The sequence below is a fragment of the Penicillium arizonense genome (assembly GCF_001773325.1).
Source record: "Penicillium arizonense strain CBS 141311 chromosome Unknown PENARI_contig005, whole genome shotgun sequence".
In the NCBI taxonomy this organism is placed as follows: domain Eukaryota; kingdom Fungi; phylum Ascomycota; class Eurotiomycetes; order Eurotiales; family Aspergillaceae; genus Penicillium; species Penicillium arizonense.
The window spans coordinates 223,093-244,871 of record NW_019173282.1 but is presented as its reverse complement, the minus strand read 5'-3'; the positions used below and the strand labels follow the sequence as shown (position 1 = coordinate 244,871).

At 50.3% G+C, this 21,779-nt stretch overlaps 8 protein-coding genes across 8 annotated transcripts; 3 read left to right on the top strand and 5 right to left on the bottom strand.

The window, feature by feature from the left end:
• Positions 1-191: 191 nt before the first annotated feature.
• PENARI_c005G09873 (putative beta-1,6-glucan biosynthesis protein (Knh1)) lies at positions 192-1,296 on the bottom strand (the record flags this gene model as incomplete). Its single annotated transcript, XM_022629972.1, has 4 exons — positions 192-260; positions 324-891; positions 962-1,062; positions 1,117-1,296. The coding sequence occupies 4 exons, from the start codon at positions 1,294-1,296 to the stop codon at positions 192-194; spliced, it is 918 nt and encodes a 305-aa protein (XP_022490620.1).
• Positions 1,297-1,488: 192 nt separating this feature from the next.
• PENARI_c005G07099 (signal recognition particle receptor subunit beta) lies at positions 1,489-2,493 on the top strand (the record flags this gene model as incomplete). The annotated part of the gene is made up of 2 exons (XM_022629839.1): positions 1,489-1,701; positions 1,759-2,493. The coding sequence occupies 2 exons, from the start codon at positions 1,489-1,491 to the stop codon at positions 2,491-2,493; spliced, it is 948 nt and encodes a 315-aa protein (XP_022490155.1).
• A 135-nt stretch (positions 2,494-2,628) lies between these two features.
• Positions 2,629-3,737, bottom strand: PENARI_c005G03145 (putative short chain dehydrogenase/reductase; the record flags this gene model as incomplete). The annotated part of the gene is made up of 4 exons (XM_022629659.1): positions 2,629-2,688; positions 2,744-3,363; positions 3,415-3,654; positions 3,716-3,737. 4 exons carry the CDS (start codon positions 3,735-3,737, stop codon positions 2,629-2,631), a joined length of 942 nt encoding a protein of 313 aa, XP_022490366.1.
• Positions 3,738-4,178: 441 nt separating this feature from the next.
• On the bottom strand, positions 4,179-5,906 carry PENARI_c005G11782 (cystathionine beta-synthase CYS4; the record flags this gene model as incomplete). Its single annotated transcript, XM_022630061.1, has 4 exons — positions 4,179-4,772; positions 4,831-5,507; positions 5,566-5,600; positions 5,653-5,906. 4 exons carry the CDS (start codon positions 5,904-5,906, stop codon positions 4,179-4,181), a joined length of 1,560 nt encoding a protein of 519 aa, XP_022490099.1.
• Positions 5,907-7,089: 1,183 nt separating this feature from the next.
• Positions 7,090-8,536, top strand: PENARI_c005G06601 (hydrogen/calcium exchanger domain-containing protein; the record flags this gene model as incomplete). The annotated part of the gene is made up of 2 exons (XM_022629808.1): positions 7,090-7,895; positions 7,945-8,536. The coding sequence occupies 2 exons, from the start codon at positions 7,090-7,092 to the stop codon at positions 8,534-8,536; spliced, it is 1,398 nt and encodes a 465-aa protein (XP_022490537.1).
• A 187-nt stretch (positions 8,537-8,723) lies between these two features.
• On the bottom strand, positions 8,724-13,947 carry PENARI_c005G04644 (uncharacterized protein; the record flags this gene model as incomplete). Its single annotated transcript, XM_022629722.1, has 6 exons — positions 8,724-9,667; positions 10,947-11,109; positions 12,224-12,820; positions 12,870-13,340; positions 13,393-13,672; positions 13,781-13,947. 6 exons carry the CDS (start codon positions 13,945-13,947, stop codon positions 8,724-8,726), a joined length of 2,622 nt encoding a protein of 873 aa, XP_022490133.1.
• Positions 13,948-15,273: 1,326 nt separating this feature from the next.
• On the top strand, positions 15,274-17,642 carry PENARI_c005G06062 (uncharacterized protein; the record flags this gene model as incomplete). Its single annotated transcript, XM_022629780.1, has 4 exons — positions 15,274-15,537; positions 15,616-16,757; positions 16,811-16,923; positions 16,975-17,642. The coding sequence occupies 4 exons, from the start codon at positions 15,274-15,276 to the stop codon at positions 17,640-17,642; spliced, it is 2,187 nt and encodes a 728-aa protein (XP_022490385.1).
• A 1,810-nt stretch (positions 17,643-19,452) lies between these two features.
• PENARI_c005G00002 (uncharacterized protein) lies at positions 19,453-20,974 on the bottom strand (the record flags this gene model as incomplete). Its single annotated transcript, XM_022629517.1, has 2 exons — positions 19,453-20,074; positions 20,127-20,974. 2 exons carry the CDS (start codon positions 20,972-20,974, stop codon positions 19,453-19,455), a joined length of 1,470 nt encoding a protein of 489 aa, XP_022490622.1.
• Positions 20,975-21,779: the final 805 nt, after the last annotated feature.

Below are 21,779 nucleotides of genomic sequence, written 5' to 3'. Positions count from 1 at the left end.
TATTGGATACTGTTTCAATGTAAAGGCTGATGGGATATAAGCACAAAAATTCAAACAATGTAAGGCCATCCAAGAGCCGACAAACTCCAACGCCATGACATCGGGCCATAAAAACACATAATTCGAATATCTTAACGCGAACGTGAGCGCCAGAAAAAGATACCCATCAAAAGTAAGGCGGGGAAATAGAATTAATCCTTCCAACGGTCCAACCACTTCTGCATTCTCTTGTCCAGAGTGGGTTGAGGAGCGGGAGCAGCCTGAAGTTAGCGAAAAGTTAGCATTTTTAGAAAACAACGCAAGACATAAAGCGTCAAACATACCGTATTCTCAATGCTTTGTGCTGTCCATGTGGCATAAGCCATATCCGTGTACTGAACAGTCGGAGCCCCAAGATAGGCAGTGGCAATTGAGTATGGGAAAGGCGGATACTGAGGAGTAGCCGATCTAGTTGCAATGGTCGTTCCAGCACTCTTGGGCATGGGAGCATACTTTGTAAGGCCAGTCTGCTCACCGAAAGGGACAGTATGCTGGTCAACAACGGCCGCTGCGGCGGCACCAGCGCCAACGCCGCCGATAGCCATCACCTGTCGTTTCCGTAACTCATTGTGACTGGCGTCACTCTCGACCGTCGGTGTCGGGAACTGCAAGAGTGTTCCGGTCGACGGAAGGCTGAGACTCGAGATGTTGAGGGTTGAGGGAACGTCGTCCTCGAGCAGATGGTCATCCTGGACTACAGGCCAAGGGATTGCGATAGGGGGATTTGGCTTCAATGTCTGGATCGCTTCCATTACTTTGGGCGAGAAAGAGCCTTTCATGTTTCGTAGGGTGAAGTGAGATGTAAATCCAGACCAGTACTCTTGAGTGTCTGTAGAAACCACCTTGAGGAAGCTGATTGAACACAGGAGCGTTAGTCAGTTAAAAATGACTTTGATACCTTTCAAGGGGAGCCACGTCTTACTATGCATTAAGTTCATTCCCACCAACACTCTGGTCGACTCGGAAGGAGACCACGTCCCCAGAAGAATAAGCGCCATTCTTGATCACTTGTGATAGAGAGTCCTAGATGGTGATGAGCACGATGTATAAAACGCGGGCCTCGAATGAGCAACGTACGTATGAATCCGTGGTTTCGTCCCCGGCGCAAAGATAGAAGTCGTAACTTGAAGGCGTTTCACTATCCAAGCCCCAAAGAAGACTCACAACATCTCCGCCATCGAAACTCAGACCATCTGTGATCTGGGCATAGGCAAAGGCAGCGAATGAAAGCACCACTGCCGGAAGTTGGACTCGCATGCTGAGATGATTGAGAGAGATGAAGTCTGGAGGAGAAACCCCCCAGAGAAAAGAGACCACATCCCTTCATTACCCTGTGGTATGCAAAGTTGACATTCCTTGGAAGGGCCCAACGTCCTATACATCAAGGGTGGTCTGTGCGGACCTCTCTCCCGTCCTCAGCCCACTCCACAGAGCTCAGTTTCAACAACTATGTCGAGCAAAGCAGGCTGGGATTCGTTGACTGGCATTGCCACGTTGCTGTTTGATGGCAATCTGGTTGCCATCGCCATTGCTATTATCTTCACTTTCGGGGTCCCAATCACATTGCACCTGATCTTCTTCCAAGCTGTTGCATCTCCGCCCTCAAGCAACTTCCTGCTCCTGGGACCCAGCGGAGCTGGTAAAACGGCTTTCACAACCTTGGTAGTATCATTCCATGGATGATTAAAGGGGCTAAGTCTTTGCTAACCAAATTCACAGCTCGAGGCAAAATCATCCCCCGCCTCGAAGAAGTCGCAAAGCACCCACACCTCTCAACAATCGACCTTGGTGACTGTTAGCCTGCCACCCGATGTCCCTACAGCTTCCAATCGGTATCGCTCGGTCAACGATCCCTCCTTGAAGGAGGCCGCGCGGAACCCAATCAAGTACCGTGTAAGGGATACCCCTGGCCATGGCAAGCTCCGTGTCTCGCAGGGGCTGTCGGAGCTCCAGGCTATGGCCCAGTCCAAGGACATTAAGACCCGGTTACGGGGTGTAGTCTTCATGGTTGATACTGCCGCCCTGGTGGACGAAGCGACACTCCGCGACACCGCTACCTATCTACACGATGTCCTTCTTGTCCTCCAGAAGCGGGCTAAGAACGGATCATCCAGCAAGCGGACCACGGAGATTCCTGTCCTGGTCGCTGCGAACAAGCAGGACCTGTTCACGGCTCTTCCCCCAGGCTCGGTAAAAGAGAAGCTGGAGGCCGAGATTGATCGCATCCGCAAGTCGAAGAACAAGGGTCTTCTGGATGCAAGTGCGGACAGTACCTTGGATGACGATGAGGAGATTCTCGGCAATGACGATCTTGAATCCTTCAGCTTCAAGCTGCTGGAACACGAGGTTGGCGTCAAGGTCGAGGTGGTTGGCGGTGCCGTCAAGGGTGATCAGCAAGAGGAATATGGCTCTGGAGTGCGTCGCTGGGAAGAGTGGATTGGCATGTGCCTGTAAGAGTTGGGCTCTTTCTCCATTGCTCCATTGCTCTCTTGTCTCGGTCCAAAACAGTAAATATATCGATTGTGCTTTGTATTTAATATGGCAGATACCAAAAGTGCATTAAGTTCTTCAGCGATTTTACCTACGTATCTAACTCTGCCATTCCCAATCCAGTCCAAGTGTCTCCGTAGCCTGAGCATCGATCCAGTCCTGCAGGGGATCAGCCATCAACCCGGACACTCTGAAATAAAGATGATATACTCACCCACAAGTCTCTTGAGAGCTTCATATCTCTAGCAATCGAGCTGGGCTTACACAACGTAGCAATAGGTATGAAGTACTGACCACGGATATTCTCCTCTCTCACCTCACGACCGGCAGCAAGATATAAAGCCGTCGCGGCCCCATCCTCCAACGACTGACCCCAACACGATCCACCCAACCTCACAAGCCAGCCGAAAAAAGATCCAAAATAAGAAGACCAGTCGAGCCACTGATCAGTGACAACATTTCCCGGGAAGAAGGAATTGACATAGATATGCTTACTGGCCGGATCACGATCATTCAAAAGCCGACGACTGAGCTCTTTCGCAAAAAGAATGTTGCCCAGCTTTGATCGGCCATACCGCCAGACCCCATCATACAAGGCAGGCCATTTGACGCGTGAAGATGAAGTCAGAAGATCTAGATCTAGCTCCTGGCATGTCAAGTGTAAAGACGAGCTCGCAACAACAATACGCACATCGCCGTTGCGCACTGTTACCACGCCATTCTTCAAGAGAGGCATGAGTAGTGTAGTGAGAACTTGGTGTCCGACGCAGTTTGTCGCGAAGACACGCTCGATATTCTGTGGCGAGCGAGTGTATTCATCTGGGACACCGAGGGCTTCACGTATTTGTTAGATTACAATGGTAGCAGAATGAAGATGATACTCACCTGCGTTGCAGATTAGGATGTGGACTCGATCTGTCAGTTCTTTGATCTTCTCGGTGGCAGCTTTGACATCCTCGATATCTCCCAAATCACACTTGATGAACTTGACTCGGGGGTCATCCTTATTGAGTGAGATAGCCTCGCTTTGACTCCATTCTTTGCAGGCAGTGACGTATTTGTCTTCGCTTCTGGCGAGGATGATCACTCTCTCTATACCGTGTAAGAGAAGTTGAGCCGTGATTTCTATTGATTGTTAGCATGTTGAATTGCAATATTTGGCATTCCATTTGATGTTCCCATATACGTGCCTTTGCCAATGCCTGCATGCCCACCCTATTCAAGGATTAGCCTCAGTTGCTGTGAATGACAGATTGATTTACCGTGACCACAGCCACTCGCTCTTTTAAACCCGGCACATCTTCCAGTGAAAAGTTGCGGTATGTGAATATTCCAGTCATTTCGAGGTGAGGAATTGTTGAAGTTGGTCGAGCTGGAGGTGTAGCACCTATACGTCATCGCCACCAGTACCATTCATTGGACTATGCTATTATTCTCTATGTGTATTAAATATGCATCATATTCAACGCCATTTATCTTTGCACTGCACAGGTATCGTGTGTTGAATCTCACTGAGGCCTGCATAAGAGGAAAAAAACGCCAATCCCAAATATCAGAATGCCCAATGTTGAACCTCTACCCCAAGAAGCAATATCTCATGCGGAATACATTTTGGACAGAGAAATCTCTATCCGATCAAAAAGAAAAATCTAGGCCTTGTTCGCCTTGCTCTGGTGCAGCATCCAGGTAAGGAGATCGACCTTGGTGACGACAGCCAGAGGCTTCATAGCACCGCTCTGATCCTTCTCAGTAACGACAGCGGCACTGTTCCACTCGAAAAAGCGGTTCAGCACGCTGAGAGGGGTGTCCATAGTGATTTCAATGAAGCTACGGCTGCGGGCCTGAGGCTTGTGGGTATCCTTACCCTTGCCGAGATCACGGGGGTCGGTGACCACCTCGGAGATCTTGGAGAAGTCGAACATAACCTCGGAGACCGGGCTCTGACCGGATGCCCGGCCGTGAGTCAGTCGGCTAAGCACGTTACCCAGAGTGACGAGACCCACCAGCTTGCGGCCGGAGGGGGCGAGGACGGGGAGCTGATCAAACCCTCTGTCGCGCATGATCTCAATGGCGGTCTCGCAGGGCGAGCTGGCTGTGACGGTAGTAATGGGCTTCAGGCGCAGAGCGCTGACCTTGGCATCGGCCAGAGGGTCGGACTCTGGCTCAGTCTCAGTTGTCGCGGCCACTTCAGCGGGGAGTTGGGGAAGCAGGTCGTTGGCGGCGAGCCAATCATCATCAGCGAACTGGAAGTAGTTAGTATAATGTCAGTTGAGGTTGAATATTGCATTCATCCGATCTTACCTTGGTCAGGTAACTTCTGATGCTGTCGGGGAGAATCACAACAACAACGTCGTCCTTGGTGAACTTGTGCTCCTCGTTGGCCTTTGCAAGAGCAGCAATGGCACTGCCACTGCTACCACCAACCAGCAGACCCTCCTGAGCAATCAATTGGCGGGAGTACTTGAAAGACTCCTTATCGGCAGTCTTGTACCAGTGGTCCACAGCCTGCTGGTCCAGCACATCGGGAATGAAATCATATCCAATACCCTCGACCTTGTAAGGCTCATTGGCGCGAGCATCGTTGAGAGTGGTAGGCAGAGCCAAAATGGAACCAAAGGGATCGGCGGCGATCACTTTAATATCGGCATTGTGCTTCTTGAGACCACGGGCAAGACCAGTGATGGTACCACCAGTTCCTGCGCCAGCAACAATAGCCTTGATCTGCCCATTGGTCTGGTTCCAGATCTCCTCGGCGGTACCGAGCTCGTGGGCCAACGGGTTGTTCACATTGCCGTACTGGTCCAGAATGTGGGCGTTGGGCAATTCCTTCTCAAGGCGTTTGGCCACTCCAATGTGAGACTCTGGCGAGTCGTAGGCCGCCTCATTGGGTGTACGGATGATCGTAGCGTTCAAGGCGCGCAGGACGGCGACTTTCTCGGCAGACATCTTCTCCGGAAGCGTGATGATGGTCTTGTAGCCTATAAGGAACAGACATGTCAGTACATATATACCATGAGTAGACCACTAGCATCATACCCTTGACAGCACCAACCAGTGCCAGACCGATACCACTAAGTCACAATTAGCACCCAGAATCACACCATACAGTGAAAAAAAACGAACGTGTTGCCACTGGTAGGCTCTATGAGGGTGTCGCCAGGCTTGATGCGACCCTCTCGCTCGGCCTCCTCTATCATGCGCAGGGCAATGCGGTCCTTGACACTGCCACCGGCATTGAAGTACTCCAATTTGGCATAAACGGTGGCATCGATTCCGAGGCTGCGGGGCAAACGGTTCAGGCGAACAAGGGGTGTGTTGCCGATCTGCTGGGTGATGGTGTCCAGAGCCACTGGTGGGGAGAAGGTATTAGAAGACATTATGAATATGAAGGTCACTATTCAAAGAGAAAGGAAGTGAAGTTGTCAAAAGCGAAGATTTCACCACTCCGACTTTTTGTGACCCGCCCGATGATAGCCGTCTGTGGACCCATCTAATCTACATCTACGCAACTATACGTGTATGGGATTGACAGTATATAAGAAGTGTATAAGTTATAGGATTATAGTAAATGAATAAGACTTGAGCTATATTCAGCTTAAACACAAATTAGATCAGTGAGATCGCATATATATAAACAACAGAATACATGCCAATTCGAACGTGTCAGAATAACGCTGAGGTCTACGGACACAGGAACATATATAAGTTTACTACACTGTCAGTTGTAGAATAGAATATCTAGAGCAAACCACAAGTATCTATGCCTAAGGACACAAGGACCTATAAGTAACTTATAACTACTGCCGCTACACCACACCGCACCTTAAAACTTGCCTCACCGATCTAATCGATCTCTCTTCTACATGCATGCCGATCTCTATCCACACTGCCCATCTCGCTCCAATCCTTCAACAAAAACAAGCTAAACCAAGCTCTTCCTGCACAAGTGGTGTTCACACTCTCTGGGAAATGATGCGCTAAGTTGAGAGATTTCTGCAGAGCCGAGACCGTGGCTGTGCACAATGGGACATTCCCCACAGCAATCTACACATTGTGGTTTCATCCTTGACAATGGCATGTCCCAGAACACAGCCAGGATGCCAGTTACAGTATTTGGACTGTTGAGGAGGTTGGGTGCCCCTTGGGAGCCAAAGTCGCCACGGCCAATCTGAATACGATCGTCACGGATGAGTTGCACATTGTGGCTGGATGCGCCAAGACCACCTGGCTCGTGAGATGCTCCATCCCTGATCCATTGCTCTCGATCATTTGAAGGCTGATTGGCTGTGCTGTCTGCCAGCGCATCCCACAGTTGGGGTTGTTTTTATTTGCCTCCTTTCGCACAGGCCAGAGCTGTATAGTCCCTGCTGTCTCTCACCCTTTCTTTGCTTTTTTCCTACACTCAGCGTGAAATTCTTGTCCTTGCAGCGTTCTTCCCTTGATTCTTTATCCTTTTATCAAGCATTTATTACGAATCCATCTACCATTATATTCTTTGGTCGCTTCACGGTCTGGTACCGTGCTCGCCCAACCAAACAGTAGCCCCTGAGCTCTGTGACCATGGGCTCAATCAGGTCAGACAACTCCCAGAACACCGATCTGCGCCTCCGCGGGAGTGGTGATGGGTCGAAGACATTGAAAGAAAAGACCTCGCAGAGTAACTCGATATTGCCCACCAACTCGAAAAGCTCCAAACGACGACATGGCCTCTTTCGCGTCAAATCTGCAGGAGAGAGCGGTCGGACGGGAATACACCCATGGCATCTTCTCAAAGTATGCTTCAGGAGTGTCTGCACACTGTCGATGGTGGTGAACATCCTCTGGCCCTTTGTCCCTGCCGCAATCGTTATACATTTTGCTCGACCCGACCTTCATGTCTGGATTTTCAGTCTCAACTACATTGCCATGGTGCCCTCGGCAAACTTGCTCGGCTTCGCAGGCGGAGAGCTAGCCAAGAAATTACCCAAGATGCTGGGTATCTTGGTTGAAACGACACTAAGCTCCGTGGTGGAACTTGTACTTTTCATGGTCCTTTTGTATAAGCATGGCCGAACCGAACATGCCGATCTGATCCCCGTTATTCAAGCCGCTATTCTCGGCTCCATCATGGCAAACCTCCTGCTTTGCTTGGGCATGTGCTTCTTTGTCGGTGGTCTCCGACGCGAGGAGCAGGTCTTCCATGAAGCGGTCAGTGAGGTCGGCACTGGGCTGCTGCTTGTTGCTGGCTTCGGACTTTTAATCCCTAGTGCTTTCTACTCGGCGCTGCGTGGGAGCGTCAATGAAGAGTTTACACTGCACGCTTTAGGCGATTATGCCCTGACAATTAGCCGTGCCACTTCGGTTATCCTTCTCGTGGCATTTTTGACGTGAGTAACCTTTAATATATGCATAGAAAACTGTCACTGACCTCAATAGCTACCTGGTCTTCAACCTGCACAGCCACAACTCCATCTTCGACGAAGTGCTAGCCGAAGACGAAGATAACGATGAAGACAGACACGAAGAACTTGCAAGGGCCAAACTCACATTGATTGAGTGCTTTGTGGCCATCGCAATCTCCCTGGCTTGTGTTTGTATGTCGGCCGTCTTCCTGGTCCAAGAAATTGAGTTCATTGTGGCTCGTGGTGTCTCGGATAACTTCCTCGGTTTGATCCTTGTACCGCTGGTCGAAAAGGCTGCCGAACACCTTACTGCCGTTGATGAAGCCTGGGATAACCAGATCAACTTTGCACTTTTCCACTGCCTGAGCCCTTCTATCCAGACTGCACTGCTGAATGCCCCACTCACCGTCATTGTTGGCTGGGGAATGGGCAAGGAGATGAGTCTGAACTTCGAGATCTTCATGGTTGTTCTCCTTGTTCTCTCGATTCTGGTCGTTGGCAATTTCTTGCGGGATGGCAAGTCCAATTATCTCGAAGGAGCTCTTTGTGTCTTGGTGTATTTCATCGTGGCTGTTTGCACTTGGTACTATCCTGGAGTGGAAATTGCCTCGACGAATCAGTATTAACAGGAATCGAGGCTACCAAATCGAATTCGTCTTATAATACTAATTCACTCCAATGCACAATGAATATTAAGGTTTGATGAATACTTCAGATTTATGCGAAAATCCTGGTATAAATGCTGTCCGAATTGGACTGCACCTAGATAGCCACACCCAAATGTAAACCACAAAGCTAACACGATCTTGAATGTTATTCCAAAGATTTGAAGCGTAAGGCCTCATTAAGGAGCATCTGTGCATCAACCCGCAACTCAAAGTTGGCTAAGAAACAAAAACTGATCTCTAGTTTAGACAGTTCCTGTTCAGAGACACCACCGACTTTGGCAACCCGGCTATGCGAGTACTTCAAGTCCTCCAGGGCCTTGGACGCAACCCAAATACCAGCAAGCACCAACCTATGCACGTTCCTCGGCAAAACCCTCAGAAGATTCTCATCCAAGGTCATCTTAGATATATACACGCTGGCCGCGAGATACACCGCTGTAGACATAGGACAATACTTATGCAACCGAAGCAGATACTCCTTCAAAGGAAACGCAGGCACCTTCTTCGAAAGAAACTTCTTCGCCAGAATAGCCAACTGAACCGCCTCCTCAGTGGCGCGTGCCGGGTTGGGCGTATCTTTAGGATCATTCACATGTAATCCAAATGACTGCACCTCCAAATGACCCTCCCCGACAGGCGTCTCACTTTCCAGCGGTGTAGAGCTATGCGAATTCAATTCATCCGTCCCAGTAGGCTTGTCCGCATACTGAGCACCCAACTTCTCAATATTAAGACAGAGCAGGTGTACTGCAGCCTCAGGCGAAATGTCAAACACGGCAGCGGCGTCATTCCGCGGCGAATCAGCGGCAGGGTGATCAGCGCGGTCCCCGATCCCACTGCTGTCGGGCGAGTCGAGTTTCAGCATGGCAAGCGCCCTGCGAGCAGTCGCATTCACGTCCACGTCCACGTTCACGTGCCCGTCCGCATCCGCGTCTGTGTCATCGGGCATGCACTCCGTTTGTGTGACAGCAGCCATTTTGGCCAGGACGTTCATTGCGCGCAGGCGCAGGCGGCGTGGGTTGGGAATGCGAGCGAAAGAGTGCACCTGAGCCTTGTGGATGATGGCTCCCCAGTTGGATATCTCATTTTCTGACGCGGAATAGGAGGTGTGGTGCGCGGTCTCGTGGCGATAGTTGATCACGGGGAGGAGAGGAGGGACGGAAGTAAATGGAATTTAGCGGGGGAGTACAGTACGAAGTATGAAGTACTCAGTAGTGGAAGAGTAATGGTGAATGTAAGATTGAAGTCCTCACATTACCGAGGTTTGCGAAAGTTGAATGTTTCCAGGGGCAAAGATAAGTTATCAGCATTGCATCACTTTCATGCTCTGATGGAACCACCAAGTGGTACTCTCTATATACATGTTAAACAATAACACTAACCGACAACTCCTAATGAGATATACCTATTCCTATACTCCCATTCCATGCTTTTCTCCAGGGATATTGATGCAATCCGATAAGCGTCACCATTTTACCCTTATAACGTATCCACTTGTTCCTTTCTTCCTTTCTTCTGACCTTTCTGACATTTTTTGGTAGTGTTTTTCTTCTTTTTCTTTCTTTTTCCAAGGAAGAGGCATTGTGTTGACCAGAAGACCAATTCGTGGTTTCTCTAGGTCTGCAGTCGCTGCAAGGGCAAGCGCAATATCCCAACCCATACCGCCCCAGAAAGGATGCTCTTTGAGCTCGGCGATGTATGGACTTGTAACCATACCGAACGATGGCAGGCATTCTAGGGACCCATGTCTTGGTGCGTTGTGTTGTCCGAGTTGGCTCTGGGGTGTGCGCGTACATTCTTTGTTGGCGCTCATGACCCTGTGTTCAAGGCGAGCATGGGGTTCCTGGATAGGGCCTTCGTTGGCGCTCACCCACTACCGCATGAGGTGACCCTGGGGTCCGGTTGTACGGCATTCGCTCTCGCTCGGGGATCCCCGAACCAGTTGAATAACCCGAAGGCGTCCTTCGCCCAGCACGGGGGGATCTTCTCTCTTCGACGGGAGAGCGTGAGCGAGCCTGCCTTTCTTGAGGTGTCGTGGATGGTTCCGCAACACGAATTCCCTTTTGCGGCTTTGGTGCCCCCTTTGGTTCCCTCTCTATAATGTCGGGCCCATCGACCGGACGACGCCGTTCATAGGAATGACATCGAGGCTGAGTTTGCCTTTCTCGAGCTGATGACCTACCCCTGTAGGTATTGGGATCGATGTATTCGACATCTGGGCGAGATGAGGGCCTAGACCAAGTCGGGTGTCCTCCATACACATATTGGGGGGTCCTTCTATGTGCGTATGGCCTATGTGTGGATGGCATGCCACTGGGAAAGGTCATTCTACTCCCAAAGTTCCCCATATTACAAGCGTTTTTCTGACGGAAACGCTTTCCTCGGGCCAAGAACTCATCGGCGCTCTCGTGTGAGAAGTTCGGGGGAGAGGGTGACGGCGACCAGTGGTCACTGGAGTCGAAACCAAGCGAAGTGTAGTAGCGGTATCTCCGAGGTCGAGAGATACCGTATCTATGAGCTCGGTAATCCATCTATAATGGGGTTAGCTTTTGGCCCTTCTTGATATTCGACATTGAGAATGCATGGAGACAGGCCCAAGTAAATAGGCCCTGAACAATGACTCTATACACAAAGATGAACCCAAATAAAAGAGCTGACGAGGAACACAGCCATAATAGACAGAAATAAATATGAAGGGGAACGAACTTCAAACTGCCTATTCGAGGACTGTCTAAGGATAAAACGAATGAAAGACATGATGCAGCCCAGACAAAGGTCTAAAGCAGGTACTTCGTGTGTACAGAATGCTGAGAATAGAATGTGTATTGTATATTTATAGAGATGAACAAAGCCGACTCGAAAGAAACCCACAAAGACTCAAAGACAAGACTAGTTGTGAAGCATAGAATCTAAAAACACGAGACGGAGAGACATTTATAGCTAGGATGAACTCGAGGCAGGTTCACAAGGACACAGGCAGCAACACGACCATAACAGGGGCATAGCTCATACTTGAAGCTATTAAGATGATATATGGTGGCTGATACGCCTCTAGTCACAGGGGGCGCAGGCCGAAAGTCATGGGGAATAGCCCAATATCGGGTGACAAGGTCAACATCGACCCTGGTTCGGACCGTAATAGGTCCATCGGGTTTCATGGGAAGGGGCACGTATATAGAGAAGAGTCTGATATAGATCCATCTATACGCGTTATTCACCAATATGAGGGGACGTGTGACATAAGAATTGCACGGCGTTAGCCAAGCCCCCATATGGCGTGCAGCGGAAAAGATACTTAAAACCAATGAAATTACACTTCGACATCACGACTTCATTGAACCTGCATACTGACTGCGCAACAGGTGCCCGATCCTCGAGACTCCCCGATGAAGATTTCTCTGTGTTAGAGATCGAGAACAGCCACACAGCCACACAGCCACACAGCCACACAGTCACACAGCCACACAGTCACACTTGATCATCTAGTCAGTGTGCAGCCGTTGGTGGCTTGAAAGGCGCTATTGTCACCAACATCACTTAAGAACCAACGATTTACAACGCGAACCATCCGGTTATAGAATATGTGCCCTCTTCTGCCGGGTTGGGTTAACTCCACTGTAGTATCTATATCCACATTTGAAGTACCTTGTCCTGGACCTTGTCACGCTGATGAAGAACATCCATGTTCAGGCCCTGGACCCCGCTCTGTAGCCTCATTATCTCAGTCTCGAGGTCTGAAATTCCTTGTTCTTCGGGTGATCTCCGTAGGGATATTTCATAATGACAACTGGCGGTCAAGGCAGACTGAAGGAGCTGGGATGCGCTGTCGGATGGAGATAGGTGGTCCACTAAAGGAGAGTCGACTGCACCCTTGAGACTACCTAGTGTTTCGGACATCTGAAATTGTTTTTCGTGAAGTTCACTGACCCCGCCGTTGCCGCCGTTGCCTTTTGGCCGGAGCAGAGATTCGGGGATCACACCAACACGCCGCAAAATACTTCCTAGGGCAGGTTGGTCGATCGTAGGCGCCACAGGGGCTTTCGCCGCAAGAAGAAGACCTGGCTGCAAAGATCGGCGGCGCAGTGAATCTCGCCGTGAAGAGGGCTGTGTGACGACTTCACCCGCTTCGGATTGATATAGGGCGGCTAATTGGTCCAACAGCACCGAAGATGACAGCCGGTCTGCCATGTACTTCGTGAAATCCTGCTTGGACAATGTCATTTCGATTAATGTGTCGAGTGCCTAACGATGTCTTAGCTCCTTGTTCGTCGGATGCGCAGGAACACCGTACCTGCTCCAAACTCTCCTGCGACGCCACTCGCAGCTTGCCATGTTCGTTCTGAATCTCCCTGAGGATGGGCTCGTTGAATTGCTGCCTAACCGACATCTCAGCCAATATCCCAATCTCCGGGTATAGTGACTCGAGTTCCTCCTCAAGTGCAGCAATGGTTTCTCCTGCTGGAGCCTTGGCGACTGTGCCTCCAGCCTGAACCGCTTCCAAGTAGAGTCGATCGAGCCGATAGCGTATTTCCTCTGCAACGTAGTCTGCCAGCATGGCACTCAGGTCATTCGTACGCGTCACCGTGGATGCATCATTGCCACGATACTTGATACCAGACACGAGTGTCTCCAAACCAGCAAGGGTCTTGTCATCCTGCTTTAGCCGGGTCGACAGAGATGCCAGAATTCTCTTGCTTTCCGTGCCCGACTTGTCTATCGCGTTCCTGAAATTGGCCTCCAGTTCGTCCGAGAGCTCACTAGCCTGCGCAGAGTCAGAAATACACTCCCACATGCCGCAGCAAATCTCAACCTACCGCCCTTGTTATATCCTGTCTCCCTCCTTCATGCTTCTTTCGCAGCCGAGCAACGTCCCGATTTCGCTGTTGCTCTAAGTTGTTCGCTAGTCCCAATTGCTTACTGAGAATGTCGCACTGGAACTTTAAAGTCTCCGTCTGTTTCTGAACCGTGGCTGTAGAGGTCTCGAGGGACTCGATCGCGTTTCGGAGGTCATCTTCGAGAATAGGGCGTGTGGCAGGTAGGTCGGGGTTGCGGAGGAAGGGCTGGAGAGCACCGGAGGCTTCGAGTCTCGAGTATCTGAATGTTCAAATTAGCTTTGAAGCTCATGCCAAAACCTAACTCATATCATAGCAGGAAAGCTTCCATCCCAATATGTCATTGCAATATAAATAATCAGAGACATACAATGCCAGTTCCTCTTTTGATAGCAGGGTGTCGGGTCGGAGGTGTTTCACTGCCCACTCCGTGTCGCCAGAAGCGCCGTCAAACGCGGACTTAATGGCATCGCGCTTAGCGAGTATATCTCGCTCTTTAAGAATTGAAAGGATGCTGTCGGTAAGGGTGTCTCCCATGTTTGTTGTTTTGGGGATGGTGTGGAGGCCCGATAAGGTGGGGAGTTCGGGAGAGGCAATTTCGCGACACAATGAGATCTATCGCGTAGAACTTATTTAGGCAGCCTGTTTTTCTATATACATTACAACATCATCAATAGATTTGTCTATCTTCACCTTGTGTTTAAAATCCCCACATTACTATATACCCAACTTGCTATAGTCTCCTGTTCTAGTAATAAGTTAGTCAACATAGATCTATAGGATAAAGATGAAACACTCCAGTCAAATTAGCTCACCATTGAGGAATCTTGTGGTCTAGAACCTCTTTAAAGAGCAATTTGATCTCCTGACAATAGTCTATATGTTTCAGATGGCATTAGGGATTTGGAGCTGGTGGGCGAGTGTGGTTGACCAGGCCAATGAACGGAGAACTACACTAGAAAGCCCAACAAACCAATCAGAAAGAAATCCCAGTACGGAGTCTGTAATGTGCGAAATATCCTCAACTAAACGAATGGCTAACTTGATACGTCGATTGGCTTTTTATACTGCCTTCCATGATCTATTGCTGCAAGTATAAAGCATGGCTACAGTAAATACGTGGTTGGTTCAACTAGAACAGCGAGAGACAACAGTGAATATCACAATGACACTCTTTGAACTAGAAGACTCAGTGCCACATAAAATCGAGCCCTGCCGATTGGCTTTTTATACTGCCTTCCATGATCTATTGCTGCAAGTATAAAGCATGGCTACAGTAAATACGTGGTTGGTTCAACTAGAACAGCGAGAGACAACAGTGAATATCACAATGACACTCTTTGAACTAGAAGACTCAGTGCCACATAAAATCGAGCCCTGCGATCTCCACAGTAGTCGGCAGCTGAGATCAACAGGGCGACAACCCAAAATAAGCCGAAATGTGGCTGCCTATGTGGCTGAGTAATCGACAACACCGTGGACCTTTTGATCCGCAACACTGGAACACATTTGCCAGTTTGAATTTGCCATCAACCCTCTGTACAGTGTGTGTATGTACCTGAAGTAGGGAGAGACGTGTCGGAGTCTGGAAGCTTAGCATTTAGCGTCTCCGCAAAACGTTACCGCATCCCAAAAGAGTCCGCCCTGTCGACTTGACATCCTTCGGCATTTACCTCTCGCCGTTTCGCATCTCTGTTCACCGAATATTTAATTATTTGAATTTCTGTGAATGCGCCGAGGGACTCGCGATGTTCCCTTAGATCACCGTGTCTGAACAGTACCGAATCGATTCCGTCTCCTTTTTACCGACAGCATTTCAGCGTCCCTCGTTACCGTTTCCGACATAATCGCTATTAGACAGAGATGTCTTCCAAAACCTCCCCGTCAGAATCCCGGGGCCCCAGCCCCGGCCAAAACTCCGGATCCACGTCAGCCTCCAATGGCCCCTCGAACACCGAAGTGGAGATGAAGCCCATGCGATCTGATCCCCCGAAGGGCTCAATTCCTCTGGGAGAGGATGTGATGCAGCTGGCTCGGATGGGAGAGATTGGCGCCATGCAGAACTTATTTGCGGCCAAGAAGTTCACCGCAAACCACCGAGACGAGGAGGGGATCACCCCGTTACATGTTCGTTCTTCGATGGAGGCTGCGCAACCTGCGTAACATTGGAACCATGTTTACTGACCGTGCATTCTCTCTTTATAGTGGGCCGCTATCAACAACCAATATGCGATGTGCAAGTTCCTACTCGACTCCGGAGCCGATGTCAACGCCAAGGGAGGAGAGTCAGTGGCGACGCCAGCCATGTGGGCAGCACAGCGGTGCCATTACTACATTGTCAACTTGTTGCTCCAGAATGGCGGAGACCCTCTTTTGACGGATGTGCAAGGGTACAACATCCTCCACCTCGCGACCATTGACGGCAACGCTTTCCTGGTTGTGCTGCTTCTCCACCAGGAAATCCCCGTGGACGTTGTCGATCAACAAGGGCATACTGGACTGATGTGGGCCGCGTACAAGGGTTATCCCGCCTGTGTGGACTTGTTCCTGCGCTGGGGCGCCAATGCGAACGCCGTGGACGAAGGTGGCTTGACACCGCTCCATTGGGCGCTGGTGAAGGGCTCTATGCCTTGTGTCCTGAAACTGCTTGAATTTGGCGCCGACCGTTTCGCCCAGACCCAGGATGGCAAGTCCCCCGCGACTGTGGCGCAGGAAATGAACACTTTGCGGGTGTGGTACCGCTCGCTCAACGAGCGTGGCTATGAGCCCGATGGCAGCCAGAAGGTGGTGCCTTTTGGCATGTCGAGCTTCGTGCGGAACAAGAGCCTCATGGCCAAGTTCTTCTTTCTCTGGCCCTTCTTGACTATCCTATTGGCTATCTGGTTGTTGAGTAACCTGGCGATCTTCATTGGTGTGCCTGTTGTATTGGTGACCGTATTTGGTATGCAGTATATCGCACAGCAGGTGGCGAACAAAGGACCTTCAGAATACCGAATCCTGCAAAAGACGCCATATCTCGCCGGTGTCTTCGCAGCTACATTGTTCTGGGTCGGCTTCCGTTATGCTTTCAAGGTGCTGCCAGCGACGTACTCTTCTAACCCGATTCTGAACATTCTGTTCGCAGTCTTCTTCTGCTTAACTGCTTACTTCTATGTCTTCGCTATGGTCCAGGACCCGGGCTATGTTCCGAAACTCAGCAGCAGGAATCAACAGAGAGAGGTTGTCAAGGAGCTCTTCGAGCAGTGGAAGTTTGACGAGGAGAACTTTTGTATTCCCTGCATGTCAAGAAAGCCACTCCGAAGCAAGCACTGCCGTCGTTGTGGGCGGTGTGTTGCGAAGCATGATCAGTATGTGTTTGACCTGGAGATCTCTGTCGATGTGTTTACTAATTACTGAACAGCCATTGTCCGTGGATTGACAACTGCGTGGGATCAAACAACCTCCGTCATTTCGTTCTATACATCGTCTCCCTCGAAGCTGGTATCATCCTGTTTGTCCAGCTGACGATTGCTTGTGAGTGGTTCAAAATAACATATAGCCGGATCGTTAACTAACCCTAACCAGATATCACCGCTCTTCCCGCCCCTACCGGCGCTACCTGCAGTGTCATCAATGACAAATTGTGTGACTACTTCTCTCGGGACACCTTCACCCTGGTCCTCACCATCTGGACCATCCTCCAGCTGGTCTGGGTCACGATGCTGTGCGCCGTCCAACTGGTTCAAATTTCCCGCAACCAGACCACCTCCGAGAACATGCGAGGCCACCACATCGACCGGTCCTACCCAAGCTCCCAAGCCTTTGCCTCCGCAATGACAGCCGGAACAACCTCCATGGAAGCTGCCGGCCTGTCCGCCACCGGCACCGGCCCCAACCCAGCCCTTGCCCGCGGCCCTGCACCCCGCCCAAGAGGTGGCTGCCTCCAGCAATGGTCCTCCCTCCTTGGAATCGACACCTTCTGGACGACAGCCAAGGATGGACTCCGCGATGGACCACAAGCCGCTCGTCCCCGCAACCCCTTCTCTCGCGGCGTCATCACCAACTGTCGCGACTTCTGGTGCGACCCAGCTCCTCTCTTTGGCAAGCGCCAGTCTGGATCTGCTATGCTGGGTGGTGAAATGGTGAACTATCATGACATGTACGAACCCCCAACGCGCATGCACACTGGCAGCCGGTCCGACGGAGTGACCTACCGCAGTGTTGCAGCTGAGGACCCCGAACGCATGGTCTAAGATTTCAATCTTGGACATCCGTTCTCTTTAATGTATTTGCAGGACATATGATCCAGCAAATCGCTGTGTTGCATTATTAGGCACGTGGCACGAACGTTTGCATTTAGAGACCTGTACAGTTGACGTCAGACATTAATGATATCTTTGCAACCTAATATGTACAGTTCCGATCTCCCCACCATCAGATAAGATAGTTTCCCTTGTCACAGAGCCTGGACGTTCCAACCTTCTGGAAACATAGCAAAAAACTGCTGTCTTGTCCGAAGGGGTCCGATTGGCCCATGAGCAAGTGGCACACGGAGTACATCTTGACTGCATTGCAGTTTACCATACAAGTTCCATACAAGTGCCTCGCATGGAGCCTAGGCCGTACTTCTGTATCCTGTAGCTACCCATTCTGCATTGCATGTGGCAAATCCCACAGGCTAGCAACAGGGGGTCAAAAAAATAAAATGAAAAAAATAAAAAGAGTACGGAGTACATGTAGCCAAGATGAGTTGCGCAAGGGAAGTATTGACTCAGCCAGCCTTAGATTCCAGGGTGGCCTGATCTGATACACCGTTCAAACAATGCAGGGCCCCCAACTAGCGCGAGGTATGCCGAGCCTAAAACCTTGAGTTGTCACCTACCTAACACAGCTCCCAGCCCCGATCTTTTCTTTTCCCCTTTATGGAGCACTACACGAGATGAGGTATGGATCCATAGTTGAGCAAGGCAGCGAATGGAGTAAGAAAAAAGCCTGGAGCACTGGAGAACGGTGTCTCCGAGGTGGCAGTTCGGAATATTGCGGTTTCCACTTACATCCGATGTCGCCGAATGACGTTACTACATGTGTACATGTACAGAGTCCGTCAAAGGATCTAATCTCGGCTTCGGGAACCCTACACGACCTCGGGTCAAGTGGGCTGGGTGGATTGGTGTGTGCCTTCGACAGGGATTAGGCTCTAGTCTACATCGTACCGGACATGCACTCGCGTGTGGAAACTCAATTAGAAAGAAAAGAAAGGGAAATTTACGATACGCGGGTGAAATAATAAGCAATATACTTGTACTCCATACATGTACATACATACATTCCCACACGAACAACGTAAGCCCGGGGCTCCATATCTCGCTAAGGGACCAACTAGGCAGGTGATGGGCAATAGCCTCCCACCCCACTAAGTCCAGAGATTTCCAGATACGATTGTAAACGAGGATGCTAACTTACGGTCAAGCCCAATTTTCCAATCTTGGAAATGTCTGTCTCAGCCCAATTCCTCAATTTTCCAATTTCCCAATTCCCCGAGTTAGTCTCTCCGATCAGATAAAAAGTTTTCAGTTATCTGATCCATGCAGGACCCACTCCGAGTTATCTGATTTGATCAATTCAGGGAAAAAGGAAATTGGACTGCCAAGATTCTAATTGCTTCTTAACCTAGGCTCACTTTCCATTACTGATCGGCTTGTCAAATTTCAGATCCAGTTTTCGCGCGCTTGGCGTGGTATTTGCGGCCGACTTTTACTTGGACTGGAACCGCTCACGTTCGTTACCACTGTGTCAGGCCACGATGTTGTTGATCAGTCCCTGAAGATCTCGAGCTGATAATACATTGTACATGGGAGAGGTGAAGTGAAGAAATAGCTTGTCATTAATGCAAAATCAATGTAAGGGAAAATCTAATATTCACCCAAAACTAAGGGGGAATCATATACCAAACAAAGCCGTGGAGAGCAACTCTGCCGTAGCTCTCCTTGATAAATATCTTTTTAATGTCCTCTCGGATCCCTTCCAAAAGGAGTCGATCTGAAACGACAATCGCTCAAGGGTTCACAGCATAGCGCGCAACCGGGTGTCCTGCACCAAGCTAGCGCCAGCCAACTGCTCGCCAAAGACGGACGCCACAATCTCGCCACCACGCACAGCAAGCACCGACAGCAAAGAATCACTCAGACCGTGGGTCTTCTCATTGCAACCCTGAAGCCAGATACCAGCCTGGGCACTGACCTTGGCACCGTCCAACGAGACCCGGTAATCACGACCGGGGTTCCACGCCGTGGCTCCGGCGGGCCGGAGCGAGCGCACCTGCTCGAGCATCTCCTCATGCGCATCGCGCAGGTAACCCGTGGCCACCATCAAGGCGTCCACATCCAGCACTTCCTTGCTCTCCGTCTCGTTATTGACCGACTTGACGTGGATGCGCATGCGGCTGCTGGGGTTGTGGTGCTCGATGCGGGCGACCTTGGTCTCGGGTAGGATGCGTTGCTGCCATTGGGTTTCGTCTGGGTTCTCGACGCGCTGCAGGTACAGGTCGTTGTAGATTTCTTCGATGAGTTCCAGACGGACGACGCTGTAGTTGGTTGCTTTTTCCGTGGCGATGCGCTTCTTGCGCTCGTCGGCGGACATGCCGTAGAACTTGTCGACGCGCTCGGGGTTGAAGATTTCGTTGACACTAGGAACAAATTGGTTAGCTGGGTTGATATAATCAAAGGAGGAAGACAAACAAGGGAGAGTCGTCACTAGGACGGAGAGCAGAGTCACGGAGGATGAGGGTGGTCCGCGAGTTGGGGTAGCGACGGTGCAGATCGTGGTAGATCTCAGCGGCCGACTGGCCACCGCCAACGACGGCAATGTTATAAGGAGCCATATCATTGTTCAGCATCTTAGGCAGAGCCGTGCAATACTTGGACGAATGCATGATACGGGGGTCCTGAGGGAAACCAGGTGGCATCTTAGCCTTGCCGCCAATAGCAATCACCACCTTGCGAGCATTGCGCGAGGTAATCTCACCGGTGCCCGTGTTACGCGAGACAACAGTGAAGTAGTCCACCACGCCACTGGCATCAGTCTGACCAGGCACAACCTCCACAACCTCCTCGCCGTAGTTAACCACGTTATCAAAACGCTTCGCACACCAGCGCATGTAGTCCTCGAACTCCACACGAGCTGGTAGAAATGTGCCCAGGTTGGTAAAGTGGATCAGGCGGTTCTTGTGGTGCAGGTAATTAAGGAATGTGAAGCTGCTGCGGGGGTCACGCATGGTAGCTAGGTCCTTGACGAAGGAGATCTGCATGCGCGAGCCCGGGACCAGCATACCCGAGTGCCAGGCGAACTGGTTCTGTTTCTCGAGGAAGGTGACCTTGGGCTTGAAGTTTGTTTGGCTTGCGCCGAGGCCCGGGTCCATGGCGTCGTTCAGGGCGATACCGATGGCTAGCGAGGCCGGGCCGAAGCCCACGCAGAGCAGGTCGTGCATCTCGTCGGCTGGGGTAGGCCGTAACAGAGACCGGCCGGTCTGAGGCTGAGTGCGCGGCACCTCGTTAAAGAAGGGAAGCTCAGACTTGATAGGCTCCATGACCCAAAATGTGTAGAAAGAGGGAGAGCCTTGGTAGAGAGAGAGAGGGAGCTTAAAGAGAGGAGCTTCCAAGCTTTGAGAGGAAAAAAGAGCAGGGATGCGGACTTTATGTTTTTTATGTTTCAAAGCGTCTTGTCGGCCCACCCCAACGTACCATATGTCCGAAAAGAATCTAAGCGGATCAGATAAAAAAAGCCAAGTGGATCTTCATTTTTCACTTACTCGCTTGAGTCGCCAAGTTTCGTATTTCCAAGATTTCTTATGAATTATCAATCAGTGTCTCCACCGATATTTATTTTTCTCTCTTCACGCCATCTCTGAAGAGATTCTGTTATTTATTTATAAGGCTTCCAACTTGTTACTAGCTATATGCAAGAGCAGGTCGGGGTTGCACACATTCCGGAGCAAGGACATTAATAATAGCGCATTCACCCGAAGAGAACATCTATTGCCGATGTCGGGAAAAATTGGGTCTTGGGATCATACATAAGTGGCTGTTAACATTCCGTGTTAGTGTTTCTACAGACTTTCCGTTATGTCTTGGCGCACGCATTGAACTCGCGTGTAGTGGGGTTGACCTGCAGGTGGAAAATTGCTCCGGCTCAGTTGGATCTGTGTGGATGCTTACATGTAATTGTTCTACCTATTTCGATTGCATACATGTAACATGCATGGCATCTTGCAATATACAGGCTTTCCCAAACTACTACAGTATATCTACTGTACGTAAGTTAAGTTAACTATAGGGCTACAATGTATTGTTATTAGCCGCTCCCCCAAAACTTAAAGATTAAATACCAAATAA